Below are 24,479 nucleotides of genomic sequence, written 5' to 3' on the forward strand. Positions count from 1 at the left end.
GCTACATCTACTATTACCAATCCCAAAAGGAAAAGCTTTGAAATTCCCAGCAAAGTGCACCCTTATCTACAACCACAGCTCTATAAACAATTAATGCTTAAAGAATTCAAATGAAATTAAAACAATATTTAAATGGCATCACCTTTTTCCATTTCTGGCAGCAACTGTAAAGCAGCATAACCCAATTACTTATGTACATTAACACATCTCACCCAACACGCATTATCTGTTAGGACATTTTATTTTCTCTAGCTTTTAGTAGCATTTGATTGTACTGCTGTTTTATTACTGTCTGCTAATGGAGTCAGTTTTAGTATTTTGTTTTAATTGTTGTAATTTCAATATACGTATTGTTTTAAAATGTTATTAGCCAATTTGAGAGTCTTTGACTGAGAAACAAAATAAAAATATTTTAAATAGAACAAATATGGGATAACTAGCTTCAAATAATGGGGAGTTGGAAGGAGGAAGTATCCAATTTCAGCTTGAACTACTGGGCTGCCAAAGGCCTCCAAGGCTTTGTCTTTATTTATTTTACATCTCTTAAGTTTAAGGGAAGAGTTGGGTAAAGCACAGCAATTTTATGTGATTCCTGCAGATTCTCTAAGCAAGCATCTAGTTGTTCACAAAGAGTACATGATTTGTGTGTGTTTGGTAGAAGGGTATCTTGTGCACCCTTTTTTATTAAAAAAAGTGTAAAATTATTTCTGTTGGAATGGGAGAGATTAAATGACCCATTAAGCTTTATTTAGCTGAGGTGATGCTGTAAGTTAATTAGTTAAAGGCAAGATTTTCTGGCTAGGTCATAAACTGGGCCCAGTTTCCCACAGAGACCATTTAAGTTAATGAAGAGAATACAATAGAATGAGACAAGCTCATACAGCTAGATAAAAGGTCACCACAGTAGGGCAACACATTTTGACACTTCCTTCAAACTGGAAGATGCTACAGGTAGAAGATAACAGATGTGACTGCAATTACATAATATTAAGTGAGCCATTCGGAAACACCACCAAGGAACTGTAAACAAATGCTGCCTTTCTGCTAATGCCTGTCCAGGACTTCTACCCTGCACAAACAAGCAAGACGCTCTCTAGATATTCTTATGCAGTGAGGCATGCGGATTTTAACACAAGCTCAGAATAGTAATTTCACGATACATTGATAAATGTTCTTCACTTTGCAAAGAATGTTTCCGTGAAGCACAACTGCTTCCCAGAGGTGCCTTGAACAGTTTCTCTGAAAACATGGGTTCTCTCTAACTAGAAAGGCGAATATTCCTGAGTCTCATCCGCCTAATGTTAGAAGATGAGCAGTTCTCATCAGGGTGGATTTGATTTAAATCAAATCGATTTAAATCACGATTTAAATGTTTTTTTTTACAAAAAAATATAATCTTAACATTTACAACCAGATGGTTTCATTTTTGGAATAATAAATTTTCAGAGTAATTTTTACAGTTATATCAAAAATTACTGATTTTATTATACTATTAGAAAAACATTGACAGATAATTATGAAATTATTGTGAGGTTTAATAAGTTAACGGTTTATATTTGGACAACTTTTCTGCTGTACTTTATTGGAAGGAGAAAAATAATCATTTCCTTAATAACAATTTAAACAATTTATTTAACTGAAACAATAACATTACAGCATATGTATCCATGTTTGTTAACTGATGTGGTTAAACAATTTTTTTAAAAAAAACACACACCTTAGGCTGAGTTTTAGCACACATGAAAAACTTAAAACAAATCTTATTTCCTGATGAATAGCCTTTGGACTATAATGTAAGATAAATAAAAAACTATATTTAGAAAGATTTTTCCTCCAAAAGCATTTTATTTTAAAAATCCAATTTAAATTAAAAAAAATCTGATTTAAATAAAAAAATATTGGATTGCTTGCATGCAAAGCATGTGCTCTACAGCCCTTGTACGTCCTTCCAGTTGCTGCTGTACAACAAATTCCATCAACCCCAGTCAACGATATACGATATCTTTATTGTCATTGTCCCATAGAGAACAATGAAATTGGAAATCTACATAAAACATTCAAAAACCCCTAAAAACTTTGAAACCCCATTTTAAAATACAATATACTATAAAGACTCCTTATGCTGCATTTAGAACCAGAATTGCATTTGCGTAGAAATGTTTCTCAGGCAGCTAGTCCTGGTCTTTATAACCCTATATCTTCTTCCAGAAGGCAGATGCTGAAAAGAGGTCATTTCCAGGGTGCGTACTATCCTGTGCTATCTCTGCAGCTTTCTTATGGCACCTGACAGCATAGTCAATAGTGAGGGATGATGGGAACCACAGTCCAGCAACATCTTCAAAGCCAAAGGTTAGGCACCCCTGCACTAGTCTCAATCTGCTTTTGTCTAGTCAACAGAAAAATCCAGAATCCTCTACAGGATGTTCCTGAGAGCCCCCTTCCAAGCCTAATTTTGGTTCTAGCTACCCATGGTTCCAGCCTAGCCCGGACCCAAAGCAGGTGCAGCACACAGCTATACCTCATACCTCCTATGCCTCATATTTCCATACTCAACATGGAACCAGTAAATACCAATCAAGTTTTTCTCTTCCAAACTGGGAAAAATAAAACACAGCAAGCAACTTGTGAATTATTCAGCAATTCCAATATCTGATTTTGCAGAAATATAGTGTGCATTTAACTTTGACCGACTCAAAATGTAACATTATAGGCATAACAAAATAGTAGCTGAAGGATGGATGTCTACAATTCCATCAGGCAAAGTCATCTCTCATAGCCATATGTAACTGGGAATAAAAGCAGTAATGCATTATTTTACTTCTGAAAATTTCACTCTATTCTGAATTTCTATCCATCTTGACAGGCAACAAGCAGACAGGAAACAAAATTAGAAGGCAGACCATTCAAATTAACTTTACCAAAAAAAGCAAAAAAAGCAGAAGAGAGTTCTAGATGAAATGAAATTAGCAAGAACTACAAAGAATAGTCACATGGTTTTATAGGCAATGAAAACATTCAGTTATTTAACTACAATAGCACATTGGCAAAGATGGATTAAAGGTGTAAGAACTAACTGCTTAAGAACAAATGGTCATTTTCTTTAGGCACAATTTATTCCAAAAAAGGGACGCGGGTGGCGCTGTGGGTAAAAGCCTCAGCGCCTAGGGCTTGCCGATCGAAAGGTCGGCGGTTCGAATCCCCGCGGCAGGGTGCGCTCCTGCTGCTCGGTCCCAGCGCCTGCCAACCTAGCAGTTCGAAAGCACCCCCGGGTGCAAGTAGATAAATAGGTACCGCTTACCAGCGGGAAGGTAAACGGCGTTCCGTGTGCTGCGCTGGCTCGCCAGATGCAGCTTTGTCACGCTGGCCACGTGACCCGGAAGTGTCTCCGGACAGCGCTGGCCCCCGGCCTATAGATGTGAGATGGGCGCACAAACCCCAGAGTCTGTCAAGACTGGCCCGTTCAGGCAGGGGTACCTTTACCTTTACCTTTATTCCAAAATTGCTTTTCTCTGTACACCTGGTGCTTCACAGTGCTGACACAACATAGAAATAGACTCAATAGTATAATATAGTCCTAGTTATTCTAGAATCTATCCTGACATTCCCATTTACTGAAAAATCAAACAGGCAGTTAAAAGGAACTAGTACTCCCAGTACAGACATATACATGGGAGGAGAGTATGGTTGCAATCTAATATTCAATTACCTAGAAGTAAGGCTCACTGAAATCAATGGGACTTTCTTCCGGGTAGACATTGAGCTAAATTGTTTTTCTCAATTAGAACAGGGGTGGGGAAACTTTGGCCCATCAGGGAGTTCAATTCGGCCCGTGAGGCCATTTCCCCCACACCACGCCCACTCATCCATCAGATGATGTCACATATGATATCAGCTGACAGGCAGCACCTTCTCCTTTGAGTGGGCAAGCAGATCCTGTACAAAGCAGGTTTCTTTGCCTGCCCCCCGCCTGCTTCAAGTAGAAGTGCTTTGAGGAAGTCCACAGACTCCGGCGGATTTAAATACACATAGTAACTGTGCCCTTCCATCATACAGATACTCCATGTCTCTCTTCTAATTATTACATTTATATCCCACCTTTCTTCCATCATGGAGCTCCAGATGGCATACATAGGACTCCCAGGCAGTTTCCTACTCAGGAACAGACCAGACCCAGATCTCTCAAGCTTCAGCAAAGTTGCTGTATCCTCCAGACCATGCCCCGGATCCTCCTAACTCCTAACTTGAAGACAAAGGTAAAAGGCAGGGAATAGAGACACTGGCCAGTGCTACTGCTTGCCTCTGATCTTTATTGCTTTCTCACAGCACACACTCAAGGCCTGTGCACTCACTGCAGCCTGACCTGCAGTGATGCCTTGTGCTTACATTGGCACAAATACTAACACAGCAACAAAGAGACCTCCGTCTACCAAATGGCTACGAAGATAATGAAGTATTTATGTCATCAGCTTTGCAAGTGTGAACACACCACAAAGATGTTAGGACTGCACTCTTAACCTGCCCTTATGTGTAACTCTGCTTTTTGCATTGTAAATACAATATTTTAATTCTTCCATAGAGAACAACTTTCCCAGAAACGGAACTGGAAATCAGTATATTGCTCTAATTGATACTTTGGTCTTTGAGTGTAGTAGGGCATTCCAACAATACGAACACCATTTTTCATTTAGTATTCCACCCCTCATAACTAGAAAATAAAAAATAGAAAGGGGTGATCAAGAAAGGAGAGTAGAGCACCCTTATTTTTACTGACTGATTACATAAAAGTGAATTTAAGCAGGTACACATATCCTGCATGCCAAGGTGCACCTGCCAGAAATCTCTCCTTTGTCACCCAAAGAAGAGAAAGGCAGACAGTAAAACAATTAAAAGCAGGCTCCTTTGGGTTACAGGTGAGCTGTGGGTCTGAAAGGGCTTCCAGCTTAACATGCACACAATTAAAGTTAACCACTTTCATAACCTGGAAGCAAAACCAAATAAATTCACACAAAGAACTACAGGATTTTAAGCACAGCTCCTTGGAGGAAATAGAGGCTGTCGTCATACAATTAAGGCTATAGAAACATCACTAATTAAGCACCTTTACTACACAGTTCACCAATAAACCACAAGTCAGAGCAATGGTCCATTTAAATCCCTTAATTACTATCCAAGGCAATAGACCACTTGCAATAAAGAGAGGCATACTAATTCAGCTTCTGCTATGATCTCCAGGTCTCACATCCTGTTCTAATGCCATTAGTTGACAAAGAACTAATTACCCTAATCAAGTGATCACAGTTTCACTGACATCTTACTTCCTTGAGTAGCTATAAACACCAGTGGGCTAAAGAGACTGCACCACTTAGCTTTCTATATCGTTGTTTACCAAGCAGTTTGAGTCAACTGTAGTAGGGCATTCCCAAAATACCAGGAGTATTTATGGTATTCCCAGTAACTGTGCAATTCACCATTTCTTGTGAGTTTAAAGTTAAAGAGGTAGCTGTACCACTTATTGGGGGGGGATCAGCCAACGCCAATCACTACCTCTTGTATTGGTCAGTATTTTATGAAGGTCCACAGTTACATTTAATGTTTAAGTCTTTCTAATCAACACCTCTCACATTTAGCTAACCCCTTAAAGAGACGGGCCAGGGTTTTTAGTTTGTTCCCCTGTGTTAATAGCTGGACCCACCCACAAAGATATATCAATAAACTGTTTTTGAAACTAACCCATCACCACCACAGCCCCATAGGGCGTGTGGAGCTGCTGTTTGAGAAAAGTTTAGCTTAGCCAGCTGGACTCATGTACACCAAGTTCTGAGAGAACTGCACAGTCTACCTATGCACTTCCAGGTGTTCTCCCCCCCCCCTTGTATTGTATACAGGCAGCGACCAATTTGAGCCAGGATTACGTCCCAGTCTCCCGTGTGCATTGGCAGGGCCCACGTAAGGTGGCCTACCCTGTTCTACCCCTGCCCTCCATTGTGATGTTTTTACGACATTTTCAGGGCACTCCCAGATTCAGAGCAATGCGCACGTGCATAGTCACGCGCATATCAGACACGCCTAAAACGGTCACTGCCTGTATTAGATATAATTAAGTTTTATGGTTTTATGCATGTAATGTGCCCTGCAATCAGTTATGACAACGAGCGGCTTAACGTATTTTAAATAAACAAAAATGCACCCTTGGGCTTAGAAAACTAGATTCATGTTTATTAGGATTCTGGATGATAAGACTACACATTTCTACCCACTCGTCTAACAAGTGTACTGCCGGCATTTTTTATAAAGCCTGTAGTGCTGCATTTGTATTCCTAATGTGAGTTGGCTATTCCATAGAAAGCATGGAAAGCCTTCATGCTGCTTTAGCAACTAGCCTGCTTATTTCACTTAAAAACAGTGAGCAAGGCACGTTCCATTGCCATACCCATGTGAATAATGTTGTTCAACTGGTCTGGGATGGAGTCCTGCCCAATAATTCACAGGTGATAAGTGCTTGAAGGGTTAACGGCTGATGTGGGCAAAAGGTAATGGTCAGCAGCTTGGCTAAGTTGCCAAAGTGGCACAAAAAAATTCTTATAAAATTCCAAAATCCACATTAGGGCAATACCTATTTTAAAAGCCAGATGAGTTCTGGAGAACTCAGAAGCTTGCACACTATTTTTGTCACATTTTGGTTGGCCTAAAAGGTATTTTCCCATTATGAAATTTCTTACTGGCCAACAGCACTACCTTTACTTTCAAAACAAATAGCTTACACTTAAGCTGCAGAAAGAGGTGGAAACACAAGAACATAAACGAGCCTGCACGATCCTGTTCTCACAATGGTCTACTAAATAGCCCTGGCAGGGTACATGGGAAACCCACAATAGTTAAATTCTAAATTTGTTAAAATGGAAAGCTCTTTGCCTCCTGGTTCCCAAACATCTAGAGATCCCTACCACAGCCTTGTTTTCAAGGTTCTCTCAGCAAGTGCATAGTCAATGAAATAAAATGATCTGTTTCTATATCAAAGCAACCAAGGATCTCTGTTTTACCAAAAAGTGTCAAAATCAAAGCGAACTGCCCTATATCCTGTTGTCCTTAGTACATTTCTAGGGCTTCTGGACAGTGAGCTTCCAAATAATTCCAACACATACTGCTGATGAAATAGAGTTAACATAGGACCAGTGTTTCGGGCACGCAGGAAAGAATGCCAGAATTGCCCCTAAATTTGTAGATTTATGTCTGCAAATGCACTTTTCTTTTTTTTTTAGACTTACCTGACTTTTGGCACCATCATTCGGTGCTGCACCATCAATGTGTGACAGATGGAAGCCATCAGAGTAAAAACTTCTTCACTAGCTGAATCTCTCCAAACCATGTTTAGCAGAGTGTTTGTCTGCTGCTTTGTATCCAGTTTTGAAAGACACTCTTCAGTTATATATTGGACTGATATTCTTCCATCTCCCTGCAAAAGGAAAAAAAAAATTTAACATCTCAAAGAATGTGTGCTTTTAAAATAATGATGTATATTAACCTCTTTTGGGTGGGAGGAGCTAACAAGTCTCAAAGCACTTATTGCAATTTTCAGCAAAAGCAGGATATCAGTTCTACTATCTAAATGGATTTAGAAAAGCAAAGATACGCTTCTGAATCTCACAGTACATGGAAGAGGCTGGTACTGTATTAGTCCTTCTGTTCAAGGCAAGCCACACCACCTAAAAGGCAGGTGGAGGGGCGAGAACTCAGTCACAGATCAGCACCAGCCATGCAGTATGCCTGAGCAGTTTAACCACAATGGGGGGGGGGGGAATTTAGTCTCTTTTCTCTGAAGGGTTGTTCCACTGTTCTATCTGGGTTCCTTGTCTACTACCCTAGTACTAGATGAATAATAAAGAAGGCTGCCATGAGGAAAAGCCCTGCAATACTTGTATAATCAGTTTGAAGATTGCAACGTAGTACAGCAATGGCCTGCCGCTCCAGTATGTTGGATCTTTGCACACACCTGGGTGAGTAAAAAAAGCATCACTCTATGGACAACCTGAAGCAGCGTTGGAAATCTTTTTCAGCCCAAGGGCTACATTCCCTCATGCAGGAAGGCAGGCACACACGCAACATCCCATTCACATAATTTGATTCATCCACACACACACACACCCATTCGCACACACTACAGCCATGCAAAATCTAGTGTGCTTCCAACAAGGAGGCCATGAGCCAGAGGACCCCTGACCTATGACAGTAAAATATTGAACTTTCCACACTGTATTGCGGCTCTTGTTCTACAAAGTTTCACCTAATGTTTTGGTTAACCACTGAAAGCTAATTTCCAAGTATTCAAATTCTTCAAAAATGTGGTTTCAAGTCTTGGTTAACTTATGCCAGATCTTCGCTTTTTAGTTATTTCACTTTGTATCCTTGGCTTGATTAACAAATTATATTCAAGCAAGATACCCAATAAAGATAGTGTTTAAAGACCAGAGTTATTTTTCATTTGTGCATTTTCAAAGTCAGTTTTCCAAAAGCATGTAAGAAACATAACAATGACTTAATTCTCAAATCCGAACATCTATTAGGAAAAAAAACCTAGATAGTAACGACTAGTTCAAAGCCTGTTGTAAAAAAAGAGTGTCTACTAGCATGTGTCCAAGTGCAATGTGTGATGCCTAATACCAGCAACTTTAATATTTTTTACTACCTGAAATTGACAAATCAGGCTTCTATTTATAAATGCATACAAAGAGCAGTGAGGCTTTTATACACCAGCTCACTGATCTCTCTGAACAGTCATTAAATTCTATGCCCCCATTAGAATTCCATTCTCTTCCACAATAAATCACAGTACATTATGCAGCCACCTGTGTAATGTGCTATTTGACTGCAATTGACATGCCTAGCCATGAAAAAGCCACTGTAAGCAGTCTGCAACAAAACACCTGGAAATGAGGTGGGTTGGGAGAGGCACTGCACACAATATACGAAGTTAAACACACACACAAAACGGTAAACATTTGTGCTTCCCCATACAGAAAATACAAAGGAAACTGCAAACCATCCACATGTAAATAGATCCAAGCCAAATATAAGTTAACTACTGCCAACATATTTTGCTGCAAAAGCCAAAGAAGAATGGAGTATTACAGAAGAGGAAGCCTACTCCAAGCTTGAGTGTTACCACTGTGCAATTTCTTCTGACAACATTTAATACCTACAGGCATGGAAGTCATCTTGCTAATTCCTTCATCTTCATCTTCAGAGTCACTGGTTGAATCTTGGCAGTCTGCACCTGATGCAGACACCGGTAACTGAGAAAGAAATGTCTGAAGTACTCGCAGGTACACAAGCAGCCCTTCTTCTGAAAGAGATCCTATATTGAGGAAAAGATTAAATACAGAATAAAGAACACAGAAATACTGAGCAGGGATCACTTATGACTCTCTGTAAGAAACTGAACACACCCGCTGCTGATGCTGTGCGTATTTTAGGGATAAGTAAAATATATATGGTTCATAGGCCACATGGTGTGCAGATTTTTCAAATCTTGAGATTCTGGGCTTTCTTAAGTTTTTAAGACCTCACTGTTGTCAATATTTAAGTATGAGAACCTAAAAACAATGATTACATTATGCATTGGGTTTCTGAGATCAGTAAAGAACCAAAACCACATATTTATTCTATTGCGAATATCAAGATCACCGTGCGTTTTTATAAGAGTATGAAGTCAACCTGCTAAATTTTCACTGGGGTGTTCAAGGTTGAAAGTAGGAATGTGACCAAAGACCAGTCAATTAACTCTCTGTTTAACATACCTCTCAAAGGTCTTAAGGTGAACAATGCAGTGAATCGCAATGTACTCTGCCTTAAGGCCTTTGGAGGAAAGATAGGCTGTAGTAGAAGAGGCATAATAGTTGTAATAATAATAAGGTTTGCAACTGTAAAGCACCTAGCCTGCTACTGCAGGGACGACATATAACAAATGGATACTTTAACTGATTAAATACGCTTTACATACCTAAATATGTTTCACCAACAGTTAGAACAACGTAGAAAAGCCAAGGAGCTCTCTCACTTTTCCTCAAACGCCTGCTTTCTGTTAACAATAGTGCATTCAAAAAGAGTTCATAAGGAAAACAGGTCTTCACATCTGCAAGCGCTGGAATGATGAAATGAAATATCTGATCTGTAAAAGGTGCTGCCAGGAATTCTTCTGTAAAAGCAGCAAAATTCTGTTGCCTGCAGAAGGTAAAGAAAGGATTCTCTTTATGGGAAATGTGAACATACCTTTCCACCGCTACATTGACAATACAATAAAATATTCAAGTTTGGAAATATATTTTACCCATTGGGATTTTTTTCTTCGTAATTGTCAAGGTGCATTTTATTAATTCTGTTTCTACCCTCTTGTTACTGTATTTATTTTTGCTAAACAAGTCTTCAGAACAGTAATAAAAGGCTGTTTTAAGACTTGAAAGAGATGATCTAGTCATTCCACAAAGCTTTACATATTTATTCCATTAGTACCTATTAGTGCTTTGCCATGGTAAGGGGGGGAAATTAAACTAATACATACCAATGCACAACTAAACGTGCTTACCTGGCGTTTTCTGGACAGGAGCTATAATTAAAGTGCAATGGTTTCAGAACATTCTCTAACAATATTTTTGCAATAGGAACTCGAGACACATCAGAATACTCAATACTTGATGGAAGCTTGTTATTTATTAGCAGATAAAGAGACCTGTAGTATCCTGAAAGAAAAAGAATTCAAGCATTTGTACCTATTTTAAGGCATACATTTATTTTTAAACAATAAAATTATTTTACAACTGACTAAAATATATTTCAGAGGCAGAGGCATGTCAAAGAATGCACAAACACAACTAAGAGTGTAGGATGCCAAGTACCAGCTTTTATGGGCCAAAGACCACATTGTGAGATGTGCTTTAATATAGTAACTATAATTTTAGCAGCATAGCTGATAAACTAGAGGAAAAAAACTGGCAACTGATCTCATCTAGTTAATCAAATCCAAAAATTAGTGCCAATTCAAAGCACTGGCTCTTCAAAACACCAGCTAAATCTGCTGTTTCATAGTATTGTGGAATTTGAGCCTAGTAGTCCATGGTTTTACAATTACAAAAAAGAATGTTAAAAGGACTCTACATTAAACACTTACATGCCATTCTTAAGGATGAATGTTCTCAGTGAAGCTAAGAATGAGGCAATATGAACATTAAAGCCATCACAAGTTAAAATAACAAGAGTAAAAAATAACACACACATTTAAAAAAAAAACCTGACTAAAGCATCAGGAAACATTTGAAAACATATACAACCATCTGCAAGGCATTAACACTTACAATATTTCAATAAGAAACAGCATTTTCGAAGACATAAGCAGATTATGTTTCATTTCAGTATTACTGCAATATTCACAATTGTTGGGTATTATTGTAAATGTAGCTCGTTCACAAAGCTGGCAGCTGTTACATATTCAAAGTTCAATAAAATTTTGAAAAGCAATCATTACACGAACCTTTTTGAATCACGTAGTGCAAGATTTGTTCAATTATTGATGCTACATAGTTAGCATCTTGTAAAACAGGCAAATAGGTATTCTCAGATGAAAATACTTCAAGCATCCTCATAGGAAGTGCAACATTCAGACTGTCATCATTGCAGTTTTGCAGCAATCTATGACAAAAATAAAACTTGTCACTCAAATGGTATAGCTTTTCCCTTCTAGCGAAAAAGGAATAAGAACTTGCAAACAATGAAATAAGATTTCAGACCTCAGAATTCAAAAGAAAACATAAAGTGCTCTTGTCCATAGAGCCAACTGGGGCTAAAGACCTCAGGATGGCCATTTAACATATTTAATATAGATTTGTAGCCTTAAGTGAGCTAATTCAGTTAAGGAACATGGTTAAGTCCGCAGTGAGCTGATTAAGTTTATTTGTTTTTACCTGCAACATAAGCCCAACAGCCTTTTTATCTGGAACAGGCATGTAAGTTTCTCAGGGCCATCAAGCTGCTTCACAAACTGAGAATTCTGCTTAATCAAGTTCTGACATATCCATATCTGGAGATGGGGGGGAAAGACATCCGCAGATACAAGTGTTAAAATGCTCTAAAAAGTAACACTGGTGCTTTTTGTGACTGTTCATGTACATAAAGCATGCATGAGCATCTAAAGCAGGAATGGGGACCTGTGGCCTCCAGATGTTTTCAGATTATATCTCTCTTCATACCGCACCTTGGCCATGCTGGATATGACTGATGGAAGCTAAAGTTCAACATTATCTGGAGGGCCACAGGTTCCTCCTGATCTAAAGGAACACCTCTTGCACCTCAAGATGAATCAATGGAGGCCCTTCCTCAAGTGTTTCTAATCTCAAATGCTGAGAGGGCCTTTGCCATGATGTGCCCAACCCCTGGCCTTACCTATGGAACACTCCCCCTAGAAACGTACGACCGACATAATGTCTGCTTGGTGCCAAGCTGAGACATTTTTCCTCTCCCAGACCTTTATTTCTAATTCTTAACTAGCATCGGTCCCAGCTCCTGCCAACCTAGCAGTTCGAAAGCACGTCAAAGTGGAAGTAGATAAATAGGTACCGCTCCAGCGGGAAGGTAAACGGCGTTTCCGTGTGCTGCTCTGGTTCGCCAGAAGCGGCTTAGTCATGCTGGCCACATGACCCAGAAGCTGTACGCCGGCTCCCTCGGCCAATAAAGCGAGATGAGCGCCGCAACCCCAGAGTCGGTCACAACTGGACCTAATGGTCAGGGGTCCCTTTACCTTTAAGACTGTTAATCCCCACCTGCCCCCAAGCAGAATACCCCAAAACAGAATTTAAAAAAATAAATCAGCTCGGCCAAAGCATGTAGGATTGGGGGGATAGTGTTGTGTTTGGTCATATGTCATCAAAGTATGCCAAGAAGAGGCACGAAATGGTAAACAAAGCTTCCAATTTTGGGCAAGTTGTTATCTATCTTTACGTGGCACATTAGTTTGTCATAATGAGGTGGTCCCAAATCTGTCTGCACCGAGCTTGAATAATAGACCATGTTATTTTCTCCTGTTTTATGCCTAAGAAAAACAAATCTGTATTCGGAAATAAGGGATAGATATACAACAGGATAGCTGAACATCTTTTTCTTTTTGGTAAAAGCAGCCACTAGGACACCCTACTTAGATAAGTTTCTTGAGGATGAAGAGGCTAACTCTCCCTAAACACACACACACACACACACACACACACACACACACACAAATTATGCTCTGGCCCTAAATTAAATCCTCCTTCCCAAGCTACTGATAACCATGGAGGATAAAAAACAAAGGTACCACAATTATCTTTACCATCTATGGCTAATAGCTGCTCCAGTGGAGTAGGGTGGGGGGCATGTAGAGGAACAATCCAGGAACTAGCACATTAGAAACTAGCACAAGCAAACGGATTAGCAACCATACACATACAGTGCCCTGCAACTGCTTTTAAGAGAAGGAAAGTGATGTGGCCTCACCACACTGACCCCCACCCCCAAAGATTCCACACTTCAGCTTTATTTCATTTAAACACCAACATGTGCCAAGGGAAGAAAGTAATTTCAGGGTGTTGCATATACATTTCATTTTGTTGTTACATTGCAGAAAGGTTTTTATGTGAAAGAGGCACTCTTGAAAGAAACTTATGAGTCTCAGGTACATTCCTAAGTCTTGTCCGTCCGTCCATCCCCCCATGCATACTCAGCCAAATGAGCCTGTGCCATCTTCCATTAACTATAAACTGCTACATAATTTTATGAAATAAATAAAGCCCTTAAGGTTAGATAGCACTGACTTTATGAAAGCATCTGCATGTTTATTAGGATGTAATGTTCTCCAAAACTTTGGATGGATCCACACACTTCAGAATGAAAACTGAAAGCATGTTTTCCCACAGATAAGGAAGTGGGGATTTTTTTTGGGTGGCACCATTCTCTTGTAGCAGATGGTATACTGGCCTTAGTGAAACCCTGACCTTGTGGGAGGGAAGGAGGAGTCCTTTCTTGGGGTTGCTATCAGAAGAGGAGGAAGAATGGGAAAGCCACCCCCTCTCTGCAAGGACAAGTTACTTTCTGCATGTCCCGATTCAACCTCACTGTCTTCTGAACAGATCATTTAGTACTGACAACCAAGAAATTAAAAATAATTACTAAAAACACACAAGAAACTGGAATCACTCTCATTGAGTACTTACCAAACGTTTAGAATCCTCATTATGCCTATAGAAAAACAGAAGTTGGCGAACTAAAAGAGTCAGATTTGCTCCATTGGCGGTGGAGAAACTTCCTCCAGATTGCGCTAGATTAGCACAGTAATCAAATTCGCTCCTCTGAATGGAATACTTAAATTGAAGAATAAAATTTAAGTTAATGTACTGTATTGTCAACATTATGAAACACAGGCAAGATTTCAATATACTTGTCAGGGAACTGCCATCAGTACTGGAGGGAGAGCGCGGAAGCCAGAGGGATTCCAGAGGGCATCCAGGGATTGGGAGAAGCAGCCCATCTTCTAGGGAAAGAATCAGCGTAGCACCAGTGGAGAAGGGGGGCAGGTGGGGGAAGTGGCGAGGCGGTCCCATGACTCCTTGCCTGGGACCAGCAGAGAGACTAGGGGTCCTCCGTTGCCCACGCCCTCCCTGCGCAGAAGGCTTCCGCGCAGAGAGGGTTGGCGGAGACTAGGCATCAAAGAACTTCTTTGCTGGAAGAAGTTTAAGAAACGCCCACTGACGGATTCTGCCAGCAATTGAGGCAGCCACGGGCGAGTGGCTCTCCGGACAGAGGAGGTTCACTTTGGCAGCCCAGCCAGGTGTTTGCACCCAGCCAGGAAGATAGGCACCTGCTTACGCACGAGCAAACCCCTGAGGAACCATTACAATACTCATTTGAAGCTGCAGCTTTCCCCAATGAACAATTTTATGCATATAATTTCTTCGGCACTGATTTCTGTTTATAACCCGAGGTACATTGTTGGAACAATCACTTGCTCAAGGCCAAGTGTGGAGGTTAAATTGGCTTGTACATAAAGGTGCAAAAATGCAAAGTGATGTCATAGCATTTTCAGAAATTTTAAAAGCATAATCAGTCAGTACAGTACAAGTATTGTCATCTGTACACATCAACTCCCTCAAATCCTATGGAAACAGAACTGCCTATGTACTGAGAGCAGAATTAGAACTCGTTTTGAAAGCTAGAATGAACCAAGAATAAAATTAATGTGAAGTAATTACTTTTGTGTGAATTCATCTTCTACTGCATTATTCATCTAATTGAGACTAACAATAAACAAGTTCCCCAACAGACATTACGACTATACATATGAATAAATGTTCCAGATTAGAACTACTGTACATATTTTCATAATTTTACTGCACTTTTACACAGGCAAGGATTGAAAGGGATATAAGTAGAGTTTGCTCCTGCCCACTGGCCTGTTTCCAGAAGTCAGGCACCAGAGCTTAATATGTAGCACAAGGAGTTGCAGTTAAAAGAAGGTATTTGGCAAACCTCTGAGCATAAACAGATGTTCCTGGGAAAAAGCACAGGGTTCTTCAAAGCCATACAATATATATTTTATATTTCTGGTTATAGTTCATTTTTACTGTGCTCTTATTCATCTCAAGTCCTTCTAAATGGAGTTCCAAACTAAATTTAAGACTATGGTTTCCCCATAGGCTGCAACCAATAATCCCACTCCAGAGAATCACTGAACAGGAGTCTTATACAACAGGGAGAGAATGACTAACATACAGTACAAGCTTGTCCACATGGGTTTGTCCATTGTGGGTTTGAGGAAGTAGTACGGTAAGTATCAGAGGATTTTCTACAGCAGATCAGCATACATTGTTTCTGCACACGCTGATAGTAGTGACTAGAAGGCAGGCTGAAATAGTGACAGTGTTAACTCTTGTTAGATACATCTTTCTGTGGTTACTGTGCAAACTCAGAAGCACATAAGAAAAGTCAATCATAAAAAAAATGCCTACTTGGTGTTTTCTGTCCCTGTACCCACGAACAAAGGACTGGATGATTATTGCATTTTTCAGCCTTCTCCTTTCTTCCTAAGGAGACAAGACAAAGGTCAAAATAAAATTTGCTGCATTGTAGTTAATAGAACAAAGCATTGACAAGAAAAACAGCTGTGCATTCACTGAATAACCTCACACAAAAAACTCTCTCTTCAATAGTATCAGAAGAACATGAGCAGTGGAGTTTGTGGTAGAGAAGGTCTGGGTTCTCCACCTAACGGGCTTACGCTGCCTGACACCAAGCCATAGCCAAACAAGACAGACTGAAAGGAACACAAATATCTTGCTGCCCATTAGAAGAATTGTGCTTTTCCATTGATATGCTTTTCTGCTGTGATGCAAGCTCTCTTTATTATATGTATATCCAACAAGTTTACCATATAATGTATTTCCTGTTGAATCTGTCAAATTTAAAACAAAGTTTCTTTTAAATTTTTTAAAACTAAGTTCCTAGCCTTTATGCTCAAGCCAAATGCCATTTGGGCAGGTCATCCATTGTTTAGAGACCAGAGCATCACCACCCTACAAAGCTCCTTGCTTTTCCCACCAGCTAATAAAAAACTAAACCTCGCATCTCATATCCAATATCTATGTACAACTGTGCCCCAGCATTCCTTATGTACCCCATGGTTATCAAAACAGAAAATGTTGACCCGAAGCTACTAAAATATCTGTTTAATAGATGTTGGTGGAATGAGAATACGGCATTACAAGTTAAATATTGGGGGGGGGGAATAGATTACCTGAGGTGGAATTCAGATTTTTATACACTACTGTGGCAGCACCGATAAATGAAGGAATGATAGAACAGAAATAAGAAATTGAATGAATAAAGATTTGGCAAGAAGTGAGCCAAGGATATACAAATGACAGACCCTGGAAACAAGGAGCCTGCTGATCAACTTGTACTGTTTTTTTTTAAAAAAAGAAACAAAACAGGAAAATTCAACAGCAATCTCAACAGCAGCAGCAACTGATCTTCCACAGCACACAGCTGAATTACAACACAAGACAGTTATATTCTCCTCATTAGGCATAGGTTTCATCCAAGAATGCATAATTGTCAATTAGTGACCCATAGTTGCAAATGTTTGAAGCCTGAGGTCACTGCAGCAATTTCACTACTCATTTTTTAAAGCTGTGTCTGATTTTATTCTCAATAGACTGAGTCATGTTTTCTTCCCGATATATGTTACATCTTCAAAAGTACATTAGCGTAACAAAATATATTCTTGTAAATACAAAGTGCCTTGTTTCTTATGCACATTTTCTGCATCAGAGCCTTACAAATAATGAAACGGGCAAATTATCTGCTCATTGGAGCTGACAAAAGAATTTCCATGGTTGTAGTTAATCAACTTTATGATGACGGTTGGGATGTACAGTCTCAAACATAGGCAGTGTTTCACATGACTGCTTATGACACTGAAGTCCAGTTCACACAACACACAGAAACATGGCTTAGTAATATGCAGCCAAGAAGGAAGAAGCTGCAGTGAGCCTCAGGCTGAGGCACCACCTTTTCCCATTACTCCATCAATTTTCAGCTCTACTCTCCTTTAAAGGCAGGCTTGGTGCATCATACAGATAAAGAAAAGTGGTTTGTTAACAAACTCTACAGAGACTGTCAGGAACCACTGCTTGAAGTTTGCTTGTTTTGAAAGTGAGAAGAACTGGTTGCAAATGATCCCTAGTGCAGGTGACATTTGCCTAGCTGTAGGGGAAGCAGGAAAAGAAATTGTTGGAGTCCAAGGGGGGGTGAAAGCTAGAGGCAGCTCCTTCCTGCCTATGCATATGTCGGTAAACCATGGTTAATCAGGAAACAGTATCATACAAATCCCTAAGGAGAATGGCATAGTAGACACTGCTCTAGTCTGCCAAACAAGTGTGTGAATCAGCCCTACAACTAGTTTTTCTGCTAGTGAGTCAGGATCATGTTAGCAATTCTAAGGTACCATGCTTGCATACATTAGCCCAGCAAAATTTAAATGTGGTGCAAAACAATGTAAGGTGGGGCCCTACTATTTAGCATTCAAAAATTCCGCAACTACAAAATGAGGAAAACAGGAGGTTTTAAAAAGCCAATACCCAAGCTATTTTATTTATTTATGAGTTTTATATACCATCCTTTGCCAGTAGGCCCCATGGAGGGTTACACTTATAAAAAAGGACAAAACAATAAAATAAAATACTAATTTAATCTAAATCAGTTCCTAACTCCAACACAGAGAAGGGGCGAAAGACAGCATCCAACTGGTCATCAATGCTTCAAAAAGAGAGGTAGCTATAAAGCAAATCAGCTAACCATTCTTCACCCCACCCCTCCTTCAAAATCCTGTCAAGAGAGGGGGGTCTTGATCCGCACTGCCTGAGAGTAAAAGAACAAGGCAGACTATGGAAGGAATTCCACCGTTTTGGAGCCACCACTAAACAGTACCCCCTACACACAATCCTATGTACCTAGCACTGCACAGGAAGCCCTAGGAGGGCACCGTCCACGGAGCTCACTGAACGGCAGCAAGTATTCTCTCAGATACTTGGGGTCCAGCAGTTCAGTGCTTTAAATACAAACATAAGCATTTTCATCATACAATATTTCAACTGGAAGCTATTTTAAAAGGCTTTACTTGTATCATACCTCTCGTTTCCGCCTCTCTTCCTGTGTGCGATGCAAAAGAGAAGCTTTTTCCTCCTGGAAAAGATGAGAAATTATATTCTGTTTCTACCTAAACAAATGCATTTAAAGTTTTGCATAAAGATAAACATCATGTTTCCAAAATATTTTGCAGAAAAGTAACATGCATCTTCCTCCTTTATGTGCTTAGATACAACACAATCAATGACACACAACAAATCAGCCTAAAGTCATTCTACCTAACGGCCTCCGTCACAAATGTGAGCATGACTATTTCTTTATTTTGTTTAAACTAGACAACAGTAATCAACACAATTTAAAACTGCAGTGGATTCAACTGGCACAACCAGTTAACAGTAATGAATGAATGAACAAACATCCATTACAATTTCTGATTTTCCCAACAAAGTCTCAAAAAAAGTTTTCAGCCACACAGTGTTCATTCAATTAAACTGCACAAATATAAATATAAGTATCTAAATAAATACTGATCTTCTCCAAACAATACCCACCCACAGCCCAATGTCAGAGAAGGTGCTAAAAGAAAAGTGCATATGAAAGTATTTCATGCATTTGAGCACCATGATAGAATGTATTTAGGGAACTATAATGTAATTAAGGAATTAAGTCAAAGCAATTTTAAAAGGAAAGTTACAGTAGAAAAACTGTTTAACAATATTGCCTTATTTGGTTTTATAATTTGATAAAGTAATATCAGAAAAGAAGTGGTGAAGCCTACACACTTAAGATAGTTCTCTATTGCTTACACAAAGCAGAACTAAACATTTGCAATAGCAAATAAGCCTAATTATCAGTATTTTTAAAGTGAAAATAACAGGCCTAACAATAACCAATCAAAAAGGCTAATAAACAACACAGATTTACATCCTCATTACTAATGCTGAGTCAACCCAATAGATTTCAATCATCCAATGAGGATCCAAACTCAAGATCTCCCTATACAGTGGTTCCTTGGTTCTCGAACTCTATGCGTTCTGGGAGTCCATTCGACTCCCAAAACCGTTCAAAAACCAAGGCGCGGCTTCCGATTGGCTGCAGGAGCTTCCTGCACTCACGCAGAAGCTGCGTTGGATGTCTGGCTTCCAAAAAACGTTCGCAAACCGGAACACCTACTTCCGGGTTTGTGGCGTTCAGGAGTCAATTTGTTTGATAACTAAGCCGTTCAGGAACCAAGGTGCCACTGTATAGCCGAGTTATCAGACATGCAACTTACCAATGTGTGTTATTTATTAAATTTATATGCCACCTTTCTGCTTAGGAACCTGAGGTGATTCACAATTATAAAAATATTTTAGAACAAATACATTAAACAAAACGTAAAGTGACTTTCTTGGGCCAAACTGGAACTGAGGATAAAAGCCTGGGCTCCCTTGCTTCTCCCTTCACGCCATTCAAACAGAGCTCTAGAGAAGAAGTCAATGCCAAGGTGTTTCAAATGGACAAAACCATTAAAGCAACGGAAGCTGCCTCTAAGTAGTATGTAAGCATTAGACCCAGCACTAAAGCATCCATCACATTCCTAAATCCTTGGGGAAAACCCTTATCTCAAATGCATTTCTTTGAAGGTATATTCTGCTGATTTCAACAGAATTATCTGTCAAGCACATATTCCAGGATGACTGTGGGATAACCTGCTGAATCAGAACAAAGGTTCATCTAGCCCAGTACCCTATTTACACCACACCAGATGCTTCCGGGAAGACCACAAGCAGGGCATGAAGGCAACAGCCCTCTCATGCAGTCTCCTTCCAGCAACCGTTATTCAGCAGCATACCATTTCTGAACATGGAACTTCCATTTAGCTGCCATCGCTAATAGTCATTGATAGACCTTTTCTCCATGAATTTGTCCAATTCCATTTTAAAGCCACGGCCATCACTGCATCCTGTGACAGCAAGTTCCATAAATTATGTGTTGTGGGAAGAAGTGCTTCCTTTTTTCTGTCCTGAATCTACAGTGGATCAATTTCAATGGGTGACCCCGTGTTCCAGTGTTATGAGAGCGGGGGGGGGGGCAGAGGGGGAAGGTCTATCCATTTTCTGCATCATTTTATAAAGCTCTACCATGGCCCACTTTAGCTGTCCCCAACACCATTACCTGGATCGAGGGGGTCACAGCAGAGGTGAGGAAATGAGCCTCATGTTTACATGCCAATTCTTACAGAAAGCTTCCACTGAATAAACCAATTTATAGGAGGGGGATGGGAGTGGGATCAAATTTACAGGGGATGAGGAAAACTGAAAGAGACAAGATAATAAAGGAAGAGAAAGTGTGCTACAAGTTCACCAATGAGCCTCTCAAGTGATTTAGGTAATAATCCAAGAGCAAGACATCAAGGGAGGGAGGCAAAGAAATCAGGGCCTGCTCCAGCCAGACTGTTTCCCCACCCTGACCAACTTTACATTGTTTCATTTGTTTTAGTACTTTAAAACTGTAAACCACATTGGGCACCTTGGCAGAAAAGTGGTATATAAGTGTAATAATGATCTAAGTCTTAATAAATCACGCTCAATATTATTGCACAAACAGCCTAATAATTTTAAACAGAGGTTTAAAAATCATAGCGAGAATATATTATTCCTGCCCAACTTTTAAGCAAAGCAGCACAATCTTTAAGTGGTACTATTAGTGTTCATAATTTGATGACAAAAGATGTAAAGCACCTAAGATACATTCCTGAAGAATAGGACATACCCTGCCAATTGCCGTCTTTGCATATCAAGACTTATTCTTTCTTCAGTGCAGAAAAACAGTATCGCACATGTGATTTAATGAACGTAAATGGCTTCTAGCCATCAGAAATGTGTCAGTAGATAGTTCCTCAATAATTCAGATGAATAGCTACACATACCTAATATACTTCTGATGTGCATCTGATTCATGAAAATATGGCCTAGGTAACACTATGCAGAAAAGGGTGTGCTGTGATATTTCTTTATGGCACAATATATCATTTAAAGGCCCCATCTCATACAATTCATGAGAAGTATTTTAAATTTCAGAATTAAAAATAAAAATCAAGAATCCAAATAAAGCATATTTTCATTAATAACTGACACAGTACTTTCAGTATGCAAACTGCTTCACAAGCTTCATGAGCTCTTGTATTTGTTACCTGAATAGCTTCAAACCAGACTGACCAGCTGTTGCTTTTAGGTCTGCCTCAATTCTGAATGATGGGTACATTTAAACACACAGGCCGTTATAGTTAACTAAAGCAAATGCTAAATGACTGCATTTGTGGGTAAACCTGTTCCTTTGCATAGCAATCATATGAGATAAGCATTATTACTCCCATTGCAGGCAGGAAACTTATGTTAAGAACCAATGACTTGCATAAATAGCCTCTAAACCACTAAAAGACACAAGACAGTTTTGAAACCAGCCCAGGTTTCAGTTTGTGCCATCTCAATACTTAAAAAGCACGCACACCCCTATTTATTACAGATACTTATTTTAAATAAAAAGCAGAAAGCTATACATAGATGCCATATTGTGCATGGACATTTTTAGTGGGCCCCTATGCGCTTTATCAGCACTAGGAGAGGCCTACGAATTAAGTAAGAGAGTGCTGATAAGAAAATGAAAAAAGAAAAGAAAAACCTAGGCCAAAGTGAAGGAATGCATTCCCTGCTGTCCTATCTACTTCAGAAACCTGGACTGCGCTTTTCCTCAAATCGTGTATTAAAAAGGCAGTGTCGAGAATCAGTATGTTTCGCAGACTCCTGTACAGTCCAGGAGTTGCAATGTGGGAATTTAACAGCACAACCCTAAACCATGCCTACTCAATTCAATCACACCCAGGTAAACAGTGTCAGGATTACAGACTAAATTCTCAAACTCTCCCCCCAACACAAGAGGGAGGCCTATCCGCCGCCCCCTAGCTCTCCCCTCCCACAATTACGTTTCATCCAACTGGATGCCAAGGGTCCTGAGAAGGAGACACTTGCAAGAGCTGATGCACCACAGGGGTTTCACAAATGGGACGGTGGCCCCCTTCCCTTCACTTCCCCTTCCCTTCCAATCACGCCTCTGCCTTTTTGCTGGCTATTTCACAACCAAATAATCTCCAGTTTCTCTTTTCAAAACCCTCGGCCTTGAAGGAAACCCTCTCCGGGAAAGACCAAAGCCGGGGCGACACAAATGACTCTCCAGGCGCCTTTTCCTCCTAACAAAAACAAACCCGAGACACGCTGGGGCTGAGCTGCACCCACAGGTCTGAGAGAGGCCCCTGGTCTTGGGGTGGGGGAATAATAAAAAATCATTATTAGGAAAGGGGAGAAAACACTAAACAAGGGGTTGCTCAGATTTAACCTGAGTCACGCCGGCTTCGCGGGCCCCACCGGAATCTGCAGGCAGGCTGGGAAACGGGGCTGGCGGAGACAAAAATCGCGTAGAGACCCCGAGACCTGAGAAGGGCGGCGCCGGCACTGGGTGGGGGTCGCTTACCTTCTTACTGGCTCCTCCAAGAGACACCTTGGGCCTGGTTTTGAACTCCCCTTCGAAGCTGAACATGGTTACAGCTTATCCTCCCATCCAGAGGGGGAGAGAGAGAGCAGCAGCCTCCGCCTCCTCAGCAGCAGCAGCAGCACCTTGGCGGGGCAGAAAGAGCCAGCGGGGGGTGGGGACCAGGGAAGGGGCGCCCGACCCCGAGAGGAAGCCCCCAGCCTCACGCCCACCCGCCCACTCCCGGCGCAGGGCTCCTAATGCCAAGGGCTGAGGCGCCCCCTCCTCCCTCAGCCCCTTCCGCACCCCGGCCGGCCAGGAAGGGAGATTCCCCCGCCCCACTCCCAAATTATCCTGTGTGGGTGTCTCTCCGTGTGCCTCCGGCACCGGCTCAGTGAGTGGCAAGGGGTCTCGCTTGGGGCCGCCTCATTTGCAGCGGAGGTGGAGGAGGGGGGTCTAGGTGGTGGGGGGGGGGCGCGGTGGAAATCAGCCGGTTCCTGAAAGAAGATGGCCGCCGCCGACTTGCAGCTTCCCCTCAGCGCGCTCCCGCCTCTCGGGCGCGCGGGCGCGCTCGCGCCTCCTATAGGGAAAGGGAGGCGGGAGAACGAGACGGAGCGCCCGGCGCTTTTTGAGGGAGGATGACAGGCGGGGGGGGGGGAAGCAGAGGAAGCACAAGGCGGGGTTTTTAGAGCAGGTTCTCGTGGTGTGGGTGCAAGCACAAAAACACACACACAAACACACACACGCAACGTGGTGCCCTCAGCTGTGATGGGGCTTCTCGCCTCTTCTGAGAAAGGAGTTTCCTTGGCCCCCGGGCTTCCTCCTAAGGCAGTTTGCCTCCCAAAGAAAAGGGTCCTCTCTTCTTGGGGTTTCTGTCCTGTGTGGCCACTGTTTTTATGTTGCACGCAAATAAAGGTTTTATTGGGATGTGGTCGCAGGCTGCACTTTTTCTTGTATTCCCCCCCACACACACACACACATCTACACCATATGCATAGAACTGCCCTGAGACCAGTAGGCATAGGGTGGTATAGACATTTAATATTTTTTTTAAAGAGTAAAATAAACAAACTGTTGTTTAAGGGCACTGGTAACAGTAGCTCTGTGAAAAGTTTTCTAGGTTCTCAGGATTCCTTGGGAGAAAGCCATGTGCTTTAAATGTACTTATTTTTTATGCCATAAAATTGATTCACCACTTGAGTGTAGGAAAAAAACTCAGGGTGGTGTCTACATCTGTACATCAGGAGTGGGGAACCTGTGGTCTTCCAGTTGTTGATGGGCTGCAACCCCCTTTAATTTCCTTCAGCGCCTTTTCT

General features: G+C 40.9%; 1 protein-coding gene and 1 long non-coding RNA gene across 3 annotated transcripts in view; one reads left to right on the plus strand and one right to left on the minus strand.

Moving 5' to 3' along the window:
* The window catches only part of LOC309515094, a 54,356-nt gene extending 46,175 nt beyond the window's left edge, over window positions 1-8,181 (plus strand). The window contains exon 5 of the long non-coding RNA XR_014212256.1: window positions 7,864-8,181. This is a non-coding gene — a long non-coding RNA (uncharacterized lncRNA). The remainder of the gene's footprint in view (window positions 1-7,863) is intronic.
* The window catches only part of UBE3C (ubiquitin protein ligase E3C), a 59,612-nt gene extending 35,912 nt beyond the window's left edge, over window positions 1-23,700 (minus strand). For both annotated transcript variants that reach the window (XR_014212214.1, XM_082192200.1), the window contains exons 1-10: window positions 23,167-23,700; window positions 18,700-18,753; window positions 16,020-16,094; window positions 14,229-14,375; window positions 11,952-12,067; window positions 11,522-11,679; window positions 10,580-10,733; window positions 9,998-10,218; window positions 9,198-9,352; window positions 7,266-7,453 (exon numbers count right to left, since the gene is read on the minus strand). Coding sequence is in view for 1 of the 2 variants with exons in the window: in XM_082192200.1 (XP_082048326.1) it covers window positions 7,266-7,453; window positions 9,198-9,352; window positions 9,998-10,218; window positions 10,580-10,733; window positions 11,522-11,679; window positions 11,952-12,067; window positions 14,229-14,375; window positions 16,020-16,094; window positions 18,700-18,753; window positions 23,167-23,232 (1,334 nt within the window). In the remaining variant the exon portion in view is untranslated. The remainder of the gene's footprint in view (window positions 1-7,265; window positions 7,454-9,197; window positions 9,353-9,997; window positions 10,219-10,579; window positions 10,734-11,521; window positions 11,680-11,951; window positions 12,068-14,228; window positions 14,376-16,019; window positions 16,095-18,699; window positions 18,754-23,166) is intronic.
* Window positions 23,701-24,479: the final 779 nt, after the last annotated feature.

Source organism: Podarcis vaucheri (assembly GCF_965113315.1).
Source record: "Podarcis vaucheri genome assembly, chromosome: 12".
In the NCBI taxonomy this organism is placed as follows: domain Eukaryota; kingdom Metazoa; phylum Chordata; class Lepidosauria; order Squamata; family Lacertidae; genus Podarcis; species Podarcis vaucheri.